This window comes from Pungitius pungitius, unplaced genomic scaffold, assembly GCF_949316345.1.
Source record: "Pungitius pungitius unplaced genomic scaffold, fPunPun2.1 scaffold_63, whole genome shotgun sequence".
NCBI classification, from domain to species: domain Eukaryota; kingdom Metazoa; phylum Chordata; class Actinopteri; order Perciformes; family Gasterosteidae; genus Pungitius; species Pungitius pungitius.
In genome coordinates this window covers 713-14,988 of record NW_026909846.1, presented here as the reverse complement: position 1 = coordinate 14,988, position 14,276 = coordinate 713, and the positions used below count along the sequence as shown (strand labels likewise).

The window sequence follows — 14,276 nt, the reverse complement described above, 5'->3', positions numbered from 1 at the left end:
ACAGAGCTCTCATGAGAGCTGCGTTGGAGAAAAGGATCGCTCATCGTGTTCATCTGAGCTCCAGATATAATGAGACTTCTTCCTGCTCGCTGGTGGAGACGCTCGGCAAACAAGCCCAGTGAGGAGGTCTCCACCGAGGTCCAGTCGAGCTGTGGCTCCCGCAGTGCAGAGTTCTGCCGCAGGCCACTAATCCCTCTGACCCCCCCGCCCCCCCTTTGAAATGAGAGGGAGAAGGCTTAGCAAGCGCTGTCAGAAAAGCCTCCATGGTTTACAGTAGGAGGCCTAGGAGGGGGGGGGGGGGTTCTTCTGTTTCCATAAAGATGAAAGATTCCTCACATTCAGACATCTTCTGCTGCTATCAGATCGCGGCTGTAATGAATTGGATCTCATCCGACCAAATGAAGTGTGGGAGATTAGCTGCAGACTGTCGGCTTGTTTCCTTTAAGCTCCTCAGAGAGCAGGCCCACGTTTTGGCCTTTAGGACTTAAAATGTCACTTCTATCTGAAGATAGCATTTTATCTATATACTATTTACTTTTGAAAGGATCATGAAATACATCGAAGTGATTCTAAACAGATGTGTTCTGTTCTGGTTTCTAAAAATGAGATTAAAACTCTCATCCGGGCCGAGGCGATGCAAGAGGGCCGCCGTATCTTTGACCTTCACGAGTCATAACACGAGAAATATTACAAATGGCTTTGGAGGCCAATGTCGGTGTTTTTAAGGCACTTTGATGAAAAGGGGTAGACGGTAGAAGTCCAGCACTCTGAGCTAAACATGTGTGTGACCCCTGCAGACACACGATTCATACGTTCATTTCCCCGACGGACCCGTCCCGCCCTCGGTGGCGAGCGCTGCCCCCACCATTACCCAGGCCACGCCGCTTCGTTACTGAGGTCAGATCCACTGTCACCTCACGACGGGCCAAACGCGGCAGCTCCTTCCCCACAAATCGAGGGGAGACGCGATTGTTCCCATTCGAGACGCCAGGGGACTGGGGGAGGAGGACTGGGGGGAGGAGGACTGGGGGAGGAGGACTGGGGGGAGGAGGACTGGGGGAGGAGGACTGGGGGAGGAGGACTGGGGGGAGGAGGACTGGGGGAGGAGGACTGGGGGGAGGAGGACTGGGGGGAGGAGGACTGGGGGAGGAGGACTGTGGGAGGGGGACTGGGGGGAGGAGGACTGTGGGAGGGGGACTGGGGGGAGGAGGACTGGGGGAGGAGGACTGGGGGAGGAGGACTGGGGGGAGGAGGACTGGGGGAGGAGGACTGGGGGAGGAGGACTGGGGGAGGAGGACTGGGGGGAGGAGGACTGGGGGAGGAGGACGGCTGAATGGTTTTCTTTGGAGAAGCGTTCCAGCGGCTTTGTTATCTTTGTAAACCTGTGCTCTCAGAGGACAGGGGTGTAATTTAACTGTCCACCCCCCCCCCCCCCCCCCCCCTCTTCTCTTCCAGGGAATTAAATCATTTGTTTTTCATAAATCGAGGGGCACTCAGCCCAACGTTAAAACTATTATTCTAATTCACTGAAGTGAGCGACACAAAACCCTCTTTGTGTCATCCCGCCAAAATACATCACAATAAATTACTCAAAACAACACCCTTAGTTTCCTTCGACAACGTGGACAACAAATCCCCCGGTTGCCACAGCAACCCTGGCTTCGTTTGCTCCACCCCCTCCACCCAGGCTCCACCTCTTAGCCCAACTTTGGGGAATGAGACGAGAGCCTCGTGGGTGGAGGAACCGAGACGTCGTCCATGTTATTTCTATTCCTTGAAACAGAAGGACGTTTCAGGCTCAGCACACCTCTGGTTTGCCAAGTGGAGTAAATTCTCATGTTCCATTCTTTATTTTTAAATGCGGTCCAACAGCCACATCTCCTGCTGCTCCTCATCCCTTATTAATGCAGCATGAAACGCGTGGTTTTAAATTGGTCTTCCTGCTGATACGCCGCCTCCAGTCGGCCCGCTCTGGTTATGGAAGCCCTACAGGAGGAGAAGCACCAGCACTGCTCCGCAGGCAAGGAGGCGTTCCAGTACACAGTAGACAGAGAGGCAGATTAAGACGTCTGAGATGGGAAAGGAGAGACCGACAGGCAGTCACAGAGAGGAAAAATGATAATTAGTAAATAGAGCATGAGACGGACTCAGACCAAGACGAGAGAATAATGCAAACAGAAAAATGGAAAATGAAACGGTGGGAGGAAAGGAGCTTCCTCTGTACCTGTGGAGGAGATTAAGGGTCCGCATCCAGCGTGATTAATGCGCTGGCCTCTGATTGGCTGGAATATTCACCGCCCCGCCACCCTCCAAGAGGGCTCGAGTCCTTCTCCCCGAGAGAGTCGGTGGTAAAGCTAAATGAGCAGTATGTATGCACAGTGTGGCGCGTGATGAACAGCGTGTTAGCTCAGAGCTAACAGAGCGCTGACGGACTGGTTGACATTAATCCAGCGCGTCGTGTGTTTGAGACCCGGCTGATGCGCGCTGTGATAGCTGCAGCCCACCTGCAGAGAGAAGCCCTCGCAGCCAATGCACAGGGACAAACCGCCATCATTTGTGCACACCGGGGGCTCTCAGCGGGGGGGGGGGGGGGGGGCTGTCTCCCTTTGTGCAGCACACAAACAGAGACACCACATCGCACGCAGTCGAGATGTGGCAACACAATTTCAAAGGGAGATTACTCGGTGTGAATCCGTTAAAAGTGAAAACGAAAGATACGGAGGTTTGTTTTCATGTTTATGTCGAGACATCCGATATAGAAAAAAAGCATGTTTTCTTTGAACAATCCCCGAATCTCCACAGTTCATCACGGCCTGGAGCTGTAAACAACAGTCTCCATCGTCCTATTTTTATCTTTCCGACGATCCTTGAAGTCGTCGTGTGTGGCGAAAGCTTCCTTTTAGCAACAGAAAGCTTAAAATAAGGTGTCACCCTTATTTCCGACGCTCAGGCTTCACACGTTTCCTCAGTCAGTCACGGAAGTATCAACGTGCATGAGATAACAACTTTGCATTTTCATTTCTTTATCAGAACAGAAGGGCTTCCAACATAAAGGCGGGAGCTGAGTGGAAAACGGACCACTCAAAGCACCGCCATGCTAAGCTAGCTGCTAGGCTAAGCTAACTGTAAGAGTTGCTAACGTTAGTTCAACGTGTTCCACCAGGGGGAATTCTGCCTCCAAGATGATAAAATGTGTGTAGTTTTGTGGTTAAAATAACATTAACAATTATTAAACAACATTTATAAAATACTCATTACTTGTAAGATTTTGTAAGATAAACATTATTAAAAACAACATTGTAACGACTACATTCATTAATCACAATTTATCGAGAATTAATGAAACACAAAATGTGTGATTAATTATCTATTGACAGCCTTAGAAAACCGATTTACATTCATATTTCTTCATATTGTGCACGTCAGAGACTCCCGTGGGTGCACCTGCACGTCTCAGGTCTCCGTTTGCTCCTCACAGCATCTCCCCCTGGTTCATGTCTGAATCTGTATTTACCTAACGACGGGAGCCAGGGTGTTTTTTCAATGAGGGCCTAATATGAATAATGGGATGTGCCGTGCATACAGACGCTTGTCTTAGGAGGGCTCAGGACGGGATGTGCCCGGTTTATGAAGAGACTTCTTTTACTCCGGGCCACTTTTAATAATGTGCCTGAAAGTTAAACACACACTGATCTGAGGAGAGCAACGCTACATTCAAGGGATTTAGTTTTTCCAAAATAATACTAAAAAAACAGAGCAGCTTGTTGGGAATCAAAATATGAAGTATATATAAAATCTATTCAGTAAATGATGATCGAAAACCCATTTGATTCACTAAGAAATTAAAAGTCTGGCCTGTTTCTTCGGACACAAAATAAAATAATAACATCTCACTGAGAAGCCTCCAGCCGTCACGCTCTCATTTGTCACTTCAGGGCCACCGTTATCGTGTTATTGAGTAAATGATTTGCTACAGCCCGGCTTGGTGGTAGCACCTCCAAGGTGTCACAATGTAGAATCCCTGATGAAACACACATGGAGGAATATTCTGCTGCTGTTGTTTACCACCTTTCATTTTGGGCCGTGGGAGCTGCAGATCCTGTGAACATTGTTGCTTCCTCCGACCGCTTCCACTCGACAAGCAGCACGCAAAGAAAATACCAAGCCGGCCCGTCGCTCCCCACCAGCAGTTTACCCAGCGTGCAGAGCCTGAAGCTGATGAGATGGGGGGGGGGGGGGGGGGGTGAAAACATGGCAACATAACCAGAGGAGGGTTTTACTTCTGGAAACGTGACTCTCTACACACATGTGGACAAACGTGGCTGGTGTGTGTATGTGTGTACGGGCTACTATTACATGTTAGCCTCATGTTTTACCTTCCAGCTTCCAGTTAACGTGAACTAAGGGAGGAGCCAACAACCTTCTGTCCGTCTTATGTTCCTGTTTCCAACCTACTTCCCACTCTTTTAGGAGCAGTTATTTGACATGGAATCAAAGGCTCAAGTCCCAGGCACTATTGGCCTTTTCCCCCTCCCGTCACACTAGGGTTTTACCCACCAAAGTCCAATAACAACACTTTACACTTCTGCCTGGACTGAACTTTGAACCTTTGAATGCTGTTTTAAAACATTAAATATGAACAGTGGACAGCTGCAGGGAGACGCCTTACCTCATTTCCCGGCGTGGCCCTGTTGAAATGCACAGTGCCGCCTTGGAACAAGCCCTCCGAGCCGCGTCGGATCACTGATCCATCCCTCATCCGTCCACGTGGCACTCAGAGCCGGCTCCGCCACCCAAATCGCCGGCCTGCTGATTCATAACTGTGCTGGACCTGGCAGCGCGCTGCACCCGAGGCCTTCTGGAATCCCACCGACAGGCCGAGCTGTCAGCGCGGATGCATCCGTCACCTGGAGAGCCAGGTGAACAGACAGCGGATAGCCAGGGGTCTGCCGCGTCCGTCAGGGTCTCCACCCGGACTCCAGCAGTCCGCTGTGCTTCCCCCGGACGTGTTGGATGCAACTCTGTTCGCTTCGTGTACCTGTGTGAGCCGTCACCACAGGTGAATCAGCACAGTGGATTAGTCTGAAACACGTAAGCTTGGCTTATTATGGGAAAACCACGCTGCTTTAAAAGCCTGAGAGAAAAATAAGAATACATTAAATACAATTAAATGTGATGTGCATGTCATTCAGCTCTATTTAGTTACAATAGTTCTATTTTATTCATTTATTATTTTCAGTTCACTGCATGGCAATTTTGATTAAATTCAGTCTGGGCTTGTTTTATTGTTGCATTAGTTTCACTACCGATGGATGGTCATTTTCAGTAATAATAATGGATATAATGTCCTTTTTATTTCCTTTCTTTTGTTTACTGTTGCCACGGTGACAGTCCTTGTTGCTCATCAATTCCGACTCGCGTCCATTGTGAACCGTTGGAGGAAATCCTTTCAGTTGTCAGAATGGATTCAAATATGTGGTCAAAGGTCACAAGCATATTTTGTCATGAATATTCGATTACTCTTATTTATCGTAAAGAGGAAACGGGAAGGAGAATTGTGTTGTGCAATGCAGCGTGAGGAGAAGATATTGTTTATGTTGCTGCACTAAATCGTCTGGTTGAAACATTTTTAATCTGCCGTCATGTGGCTGTAGGTTTCGTGCCACGCAGCTTGGGCCGCGGTCACTGTTTATGGCGCCGGGGGGATCCATTGAAGAATAATTCTTAATTTGCCGTAAAGGTGAATTGAATCGGATGGTCGTTTCAATGAACATAAATGTCCCCTTAATGAGAAGAATGATATTTGGTATCTGTGTGTCCTTTATTCATACTGAGCATCCCCCCCCCCCCTGGACAGCTGTTTGTCCTCCCTGGTCCACTAATGAAGAGACGAATGCTTGCAGCCGCATCAGCACGCTCCTTCTGCCCCCCCCCCCCCTCCGTCTCCCTCTTTTCTTCTTTCTATGGTGTCTTCTGCCTCAATCCTGTCCCTCCGCTCTCTCACCCTCACAGAGGTCGTCCAGCTGAGCCTGGCGGAGGACCAGTCCATCAGCGTCTCCACGGTAACGGTGGGCCTCAGCGCCGTCCTCACCTGCGCCATCCAGGGGACGCTGCGTCCGCCCATCATCTGGAAGAGGAACGGCATCGTGCTGAACTTCCTGGACCTGGAGGACATCAACGTGAGTGGGTCACCAGCGGCCGTGAGACGCGTTTAAGGTGCTTGTGGAGTCCAAGATGGCCACCGGGACGCTTCAATGAATAACATTTACGTTGTATATCAAGTCGTCGTGTCTTAATGGTCAACAAATGTCATAAACATCCACAGCACAATCAATATTAAATTATTGTTAAGCATTTATTTGATTAAATTAACATAACATCCAATCAATATTCTGTGTAACAGAGAGGCCTGTTAGTGATGGAAGGGACCTTTAAACCTGAGAGCTGAGCCTTACAATCAGTCCGGTTTGTCTCCTGGTGTCTTCCTGCTCTCGTCTCCAATCTCACTGTTTCAAAAGAACTACTTCTGCACAGATGTGTGTATTTACATGTTCGACAAACACAAAGAGAATTTATCTTGCAATCTTGTGTTTATCACATCAGCATCATTCTGTGCTTACAGGAATCGTGATTACGGTTTGAAAAAAGTTCAAGAGAGACTTTGATTAAGTGCAGAATCTGGAATGCAAAACATCATTGAATGACTTCACGCTGTAATTCTTCCACTTCATCTTATGGAAACATTTATTACAACTGAAATTAATTCTCTCACAAGGTTTTTATTCTAAAACCTTTCACAAAGTTAAAATAATCAGACTAAAATCATCCATTTACAACTTCAAATACTACTCAAATGTGCTTCCCTACCAAAACTTGATTCTTTTTGATAATAGTGCTGTAAGAAACATAGATGTTCCAAGCGGACTCCAACGTGTCCCCCCCCCCTGTGGCTCACGTCACCTTCTGGAGGACCTCGGGACCGAAGCACACGTTTGTGGGACGTGTGCAAACTATTTAATGCCTTAATCCTCCCTAAACACCCCCCCCCCCCTCCCCAGTGACTGCAGACAACAACCCTTACCATTCATCAACCTAATGGGCTTTATATTTTTAACCCTTGCCATTCATCAGGCGGAGCGTGATGAGGGAGGAGGATCATGGTGTGATTCATGGTTTCTCCTCTGAAGCCACCTTCGTTTCTCCCTCGCTCCCCGCGGCTCCTCCCTTCTTTACTTCATTTCCCTCTTTCCCGTTTCCACAGGACTTTGGGGACGATGGCTCCCTGTACATCACCAAGGTGACAACCATCCACATGGGGAACTACAGTTGCCATGCCTACGGCTATGAATACCTCTATCAGACACATGTGCTGCAGGTGAATGGTCAGTAGCTCCTTTCTTACTTACGCTGGTGGATGAGATGCTGTAGTCGTGTCTGTGATACTGTGTTCTTGTTGCCTTCCCTGCTTACTTTCAAAGGCAATTAAGCCAACATTCTTTTGCTAGAAACAAAGCCCACCACCGAGTTATTGAGTGCAACGTTGTCGTCGATCTTTTAATCAGGCGTCCTGTCAGAAGCACTCGAGCACTCCTATTGTGTCCCATCCATTCATGGTATGAAACACGAAAAGCAGCAGACTGATGTTTGTTGTCTTGTCACATGTAACACAATGTAACACAATGTAACACAATGTAACACAATGCGAGGCGATGTTTGGGCGTCTCGTCTTCGTCAGACAAGGTCACGCTCACATAATCGGGTAACTCCTGTCTCTCTATTTTTCTACCTATTGCTTAAAAGCATTTATCACGTTAGCTGAGCTACTCCACAACCAGCGTCCAGCTGACTGCAGACTGACGGGGAACCGGTTCCTTTGAACACGGAGAGTACGGCGAGGTTGTTACGTGATGCTTTGGGGAAGACGACTAAGTGGCTCGCAGCGTTTCCAGATGTATCCAATAGATCAAAACGTCGCCATCATCGTGTATATATATATATATATATATATATATATATATATACATATATATATATATATATATATATACTAGTGCTGTCAAACGATCACAATATTCATGTCACAGTTTTAACTCAAAATCAATCACAATCGCAAATTTGTATCTATTCTAAATGTCCCTTCATTTATTTATTTCACTATTCATTTCTTCATTTTAATGCTCTAATCAACATGGAAAAGTGGATTGGCTTGTTTTATGCAAATGTTTTATTTTACTAAAAAACAACAGGGTGAAGAAAAAAAAAGACGGGGTGGTACAAAATGAAATGATAAAGTGCACATTTGAGGTAAACAAAGCAGTCAGGCTTTATTTCAGAAACAATCAACACTTACCAATAAAAGGTGAGTCTTTCAGCAGCTCCTCAAACAGACAAACCTGTGGACATTCAGTCATCCCCCCCCCATAGAAAAAAGCGTTGTTAAAATGGGTTTGCATTTAACTGACTAATATATATTTTATCTTTATTTTAAAGATGTTCTGCTGTAACGAAGCTTTTCTTTACTCTAATAATATATATATACATATATATATATATATATAGATAACTATCTAGGCATTTCATTAAAGTGAGTTAATGCAGCACATTCACTAGTTTGATGCAGTGGAGCGAAGCTGCTTAAGCTAAAATACATCAGAAAACTCTACCCCCACTGACAGGGCAGCCTGAACTTATCAAAGCTCATATTAATCATCTGGATAACAGCCGCCTTCTTATTGCAGCGAGGCAGAATGTTAAAAACCTTCCTACCTCCAACATAACAAATCAAAGAAAAAAGCCTCAAATCTTTGTTCTTCTGTCTCCGGGTGGAAATGTATTTGAATACTAAAATCTCTCCAAGGACACAAAATGTGTGCGATTTAAGTTTGGCTTGTTCGTTCTGAGATGCTCATTGGACGTAAAGAAGGCGGAGCTTCAGAGCTTTGGGTGAGAGTGACAGGACGGTAGTCATGGAGACGGCCCCGGGGTCCTCAGGGGACGAGAGGACGCCGCGTTAAACTTCTGTTCTGTTCAGATGGTCCCCATAAATGATAATTATCTACTGACAGAAGAGCATCTCCAACACATTAACGCTGTGGAATGATTAATGGGAAAAATCTAAGACGCTATACACACATTTGTTTTCATTTGGACTTTTTTAAACCAATATTCAACGATTTGAACCTTTTGAGCCTTGAAATATTAAACTTTCTGAAAAGTTTTCAAATTTGGGGTCAAAGGTTGTATTAAATGGATTTACATATGCAAGTACCAAAGTGATTTAGTGTTTTAACGGTACATTTCACTACAGATGGAGACCATGACCACAACAGATGTGGCATTAATATTGCATCCCGGTTGGGGGAAAGGTTTTTGATGTTTAAAGCCCAAAACGACATCTTACCGGTTCCTGTAAACTATTACCTCATATTTCATTTTGCACCTCCATTCCTCCGCCTTCATTTGTGCCCCCCCCCCCCCCCCCCCCCCGGGGGGAGATGGTGTGCGGCAGACACGTCCAGCATCTATTTCATGCAGGAGGAAGCAGCCCCAGAGCTCTTGGACTGTTATGTGAGAATATATTCCTCTGGGGGGAGACGGATTGGAACGGCTGTTTGCGCCCCCCCCCCCCTCCACAGTGTGTGTAATTGGGTTCTCACTGGCCTCCTCCCCGGTTGTTTGTGTTTGTGGGTCCAGTCCCCCCGGTGATCCTGGTCTACCCGGAGACGCAGGCCCAGGAGCCCGGCGTGTCGGCCAGTCTGCACTGCCACGCCGACGGCATCCCGAACCCCAAACTGCTGTGGCTGAAGAACGGCGTGGACCTGCTCCCCAGGTCCTCCAAGCAGCTCTCGCTCATAGGTAAGGGGGGCGCCGCAACTGAGACTAACTCCTTTTTTATTAAAAACTGTGCGGTAATACTACGTTTTCTTCGTTTGCGTTCCATTCCAAAGTGATGAAACCAAGATTGCGGCGTCTTTGTTTTGTTCACCTGACAAACTTTAGAGGAATGAAAAGGGAGATTAAGTGAAAGTAAAATGAAATGTGCTGCGTGTGCGAGAGTGTAGCAGGACTCTTCTTTGTATTAAGCTGTGTGTGAGTCTGTGGCACAGCGGGGGGGGGGGGGGAGCTCTACTTACAATAAAAACATTTAGCCAATTGAAAAGAAGTAACTCGAGTGTTTTTCCGTCCAGTTGAAAAGCGAAGAGAAGCGGAGTGAATGAAGGAGAGTTCTGGAGCTGTCCGCGGTGCTGAAGCCTGAAATCCTCACTTTGTTTAGTTGGTAATAAAGAAGAAGCTCTGCTCTGACGTCCTGGGGAGGCACTCAGCTGGGTAGAGGCCCACAGTAGTTAAACGGACAAAAGAGAGAACAAAAGGTGCTTGCAGAGAGTGTGAGTTAGAACCACCTCGAGAGGTCCTGGCACAGAAGTGGGATTAAGGACAGCGGAGGGTTCGGCATGCAGTCTTTAGTTGTCCTAAAGTTAATAAAACTAAATGTCTGACCTTTCAGCAATAAACCAGGAAGAAGACCTCACTCCCACCGTCACCAGGAACTGCCTCCAGCTTGCAAATAAATGATAAAAAGCTAATTTAATGAGTGGTTGATTCCGTGGTTTTTCAATAACAATTGATCAGAGCATAATTAGGAATTAGTAGTAATTATAACAGCCTCATTCTATGAAGGCCTGCTTCAAGGCACTCTTCACTTCAAAGCATTTCACAACTTTGCCCTGATTAAAGAGAATCACTATCAGAATCCAAAAGGCATTTCACTAATGTGAAAAGCTTTGCATCAACGCCTGTATCGTCGTGTTATTTTAGAGGGCTGCGGATCACTTGCAGCACGCGACAGGCGCAGGTTTGTTACCGTTTGTAAACCATGTGAAGACGAGCTTTTACTTTAAAGCAGAGAGACTTTTATGTCCCGCCGCACGCAGCTCAGCAGACGGCAGAGTGCAGCTGCACATCACAGAGCTCGACATCAGAGCGCGCTGACCGCGAGGCCTTAAAGAGGCCGACGCCCCCCCCCCCTCCCCTCGCCACCGCGTCCCTCTCAGCGGACGCGTCGGGCGGACAAAGCAGCTCTGTGCTGCAGGACAAGGGTCAGAAGGGCCTTCGACACGCCGAGTGTTCATCGCAGAAAACAAAGTGTGTTTTTTGTGTGTAGTTTGCGTGTTTCCACATCCGTTAGGTTGCTTTTGTCATTGCGTGACCTTGGTAAAATAACACAAATGTTACACAATAACACAAATGACAGCCACGTCTTTTTCCTTTTGAAAATACAAAGTGCAATCTCCAATTGCTTTTCTTTTTTACACCGTCATTTCCAGTCTGGTCCTGATATTTGTTCTGCATGTAATGATGAGAATATAAAATAAAGTCTTCCTGCACTGTCTCTGGTGTGTAAGAAGTGTCCCGCTGAGCGACTCTTCATCCTCTTCTGTCCTCTCAGCCAACGGCAGCGAGCTGCTGATCGGCAGCGTGCGCTACGAGGACACCGGAGCCTACACCTGCATCGCCAAGAACGAGGTGGGCGTGGACGAGGACATCTCCTCGCTGTTCGTGGAAGACTCGGCCAAGAAGACACGTGAGTCTCTGTCGGCTTCCTGCTGCCTTCATCCTACGCTGTTAAACTCACTTCAGATACGGCCCAGTTCGACCGCTTGGGCTCACGGGGGGGTGGGGGGGGGGGCACGCTGAGGGTCCGACCCGCGGGCCTTGAGCGTCCCACGTGACACCAAAGCGACGTCCTTCTCACATTCATCCTCGTTATCGCCCTGATTACATCCTAACTAGCAGATTTGGGGAGTCACGCAGCACCAGTTTCTCATTTCGTCCCATAATTCATAGCAGGGGACATGCACCCAAATCCCATATATATATATATATATATATATATATAATATATATCTCTGATATGTTCTGGCTTTCATTGGATTGCATCAGTGCGAGGAGTCACGCGTTTACCGTCGCTGCAGAGAACGAGCAAACGGGGGCCGCGGGACGTCGGGCTGAATCATCCGTTGGGGTCAGAGAGACGGTCCCAAGCAGCGAGGGACATTGTGTCATTGAGAGAAATCACGTCCTCTGTTTCCTTGAAGAAATGTCTGTTTCTTTCCACAAGGTAATTTCATGTTCTCACTTTTCTCCCCCCCCCCCCCCCCCCTCCCCCTCTCTCCCCCTTTCAATCGCTTGGTGGCTGAATCTGCAGTTGCAAACATCCTGTGGAGAGAAGAAGGTAATACATTACAGTCCTCAACGTGCCTTTGTGCTCCCATGGAGGAGGGAACGGGGGGGGGGGGGGGGCAGGGGGGGTTTCTTTGTGTCTCTTCGGGGCCTGAAGCGCGACACACACACACTTTCCAAATTGTTTGCCCCTAAAGGATCACAAAGTTGTTTGTCTGTGCAGAAGGAGGGATACACATAACACCAGGTGTGTGTGTGTGTGTGTGTGTGTGTGTGTGTGTGTGTGTGTGTGTGTGTGTGTGTGTGTGTGTGTGTGTGTGTGTGTGTGTGTGTGTGTGTGTGTGTGTGTGTGTGTGTGTCTGTAGATTTGTGTTAATCTCACACTCAAATCGCTCTAAACAAACCGACCAATCAATCGCTCTCGGTTGTACTTCACGCCGCCTCGGCTCTGCTCTCTGATCCTTGAGTCTGGAGATGTGAATCATTGCCTGTGAGAGGACGCTTGTTTGATCCCACGCCTCGGTGTGTTGTGGACATGTTGCCCGTGGGGGGGGGGGCAGCCCATAGCGCACTAACAGGATCGGCGCCGGGGGGGATTGAGCTGTCCGTCATGCGTCAGATGAGACGGCAGCGTGTGTGTTTCTGCTCGTGTCTTCTCTCGTATGGAGGTGTGTCTGCCTGTGTCCTCCCCCAGGCCTGAGCGTGGGGAACATGTTCTACGTGTTCTCTGATGAGGGCGTCACGGCGCTGCAGCCCGCCGAGTGTGAGATCCGCCGACACATGACGCGCAGCGAGAGGATCGTGGCCACCTACGTGAGTCCCACAGAAGCCTGGTTCAGTATGAAAGCATGCGTGGGGGGGGCTGGGGGGGGGCTCCAATAGACTGTGTGGAGTCCAAACCGCAGCTCTTAATCCACCGGAGAGCGTCCCTCTCACGGGATCCGTTTGGGTTCAGAACCCTGTGATTGTATCCGAGATCAATCCCAACTCAATGAGCCTCGTGTCGGCCCCGTCCTGCTGTGTGTGTGTGTGTGTGTGTGTGTGTGTGTGTGTGTGTGTGTGTGTGTGTGTGTGTGTGTGTGTGTGTGTGTGTGTGTGTTGTGTGTGTGTGTGTGTGTGTGTGTGTGTGTGTGGAGGCGATCGTTCAGTTTATCAATTTGTGGATGTTTTTAACTTGTTGTTTTGTTTTAATAGCATAAATCATTTTAGTATTATTATATATATTATAATGAAGGATGTTAAAGACAGCGCTAAGTGTTCAAATAAATATTATCATTTTAATTAAATTCATTTAATTTGTTTCATTCCATTTGTATCTCTTATTCTACTTTGTTCTTTTATTTCTATTTCATGTTTCTCTTTTTATCGGCTTGTGTTTCTTTTCCATCTTGTTTAAATACCTTTTCTGTATCTTATAAAGTACATTTTTCTCTCAGAGATGTTCTATATAATATATATATATAATATATATATATATATAAATATTGACTATGAACAGATCAATAAATCCAGTAACTGCTCCAGAAGGAAGAAACGGCTTAATTAGGAGCTCACTGTTCACATGCTTCATCCCGCTGACCTGCCCCTCCCTCCCATGATCCTCTCTGCTCTGTCTGCTTCTCCCCAGGAGGAGATGTGTCCTAAAGGCGAGGGCGTGTCCCCTCAGCGCTGCGTCTGGTCCTCGGCCGTCAACGTCAGGGACAAATACGTCTACGCCAGCCAGCCGCTGCAGAGCCGCCTGCTGGTGGTCGACATTCAAGCACAGAAGGTGGTGCAGGTGGGTGGAGCCTCGCATTTGGAACAGCATCAGCCACACTGCGAGGAGACCACGGGAAATAAATCAAACGCACCTCATGTGCTCAAAAACACCGCGGCGCTCAGGTGGGGGCCGGCCGGCCGCCTTCGCCATCGTCTTCTCTCCGAAACGGCTGTTTAGAGGCCGAACCCCTCAGGAGACCCTCCCGGGGTCAACGCCATTCATTCTGAGCTACAGAACGAGAGGAAGTAGGTCCCACTCGGGGAGGAGGAGGAGGAGGAGGAGTACAAAGGAAGGAGAAACCTGCAGTGATTCCCTCTCAGTACGAGATGAAGCGATG

At 47.8% G+C, this 14,276-nt stretch overlaps 1 protein-coding gene across 1 annotated transcript in view; it reads left to right on the top strand.

Moving 5' to 3' along the window:
• The window catches only part of LOC119215282 (follistatin-related protein 4), a gene marked incomplete at its 3' end in the record, with an annotated part of 74,559 nt that extends 60,602 nt beyond the window's left edge, over positions 1 to 13,957 (top strand). Inside the window, exons 7-13 of the mRNA XM_062560454.1 lie at positions 6,013 to 6,179; positions 7,262 to 7,382; positions 9,694 to 9,855; positions 11,447 to 11,581; positions 12,206 to 12,232; positions 12,875 to 12,993; positions 13,808 to 13,957. Coding sequence (XP_062416438.1) covers positions 6,013 to 6,179; positions 7,262 to 7,382; positions 9,694 to 9,855; positions 11,447 to 11,581; positions 12,206 to 12,232; positions 12,875 to 12,993; positions 13,808 to 13,957 — 881 coding nt within the window. The remainder of the gene's footprint in view (positions 1 to 6,012; positions 6,180 to 7,261; positions 7,383 to 9,693; positions 9,856 to 11,446; positions 11,582 to 12,205; positions 12,233 to 12,874; positions 12,994 to 13,807) is intronic.
• Between the last annotated feature and the right edge of the window lie 319 nt (positions 13,958 to 14,276).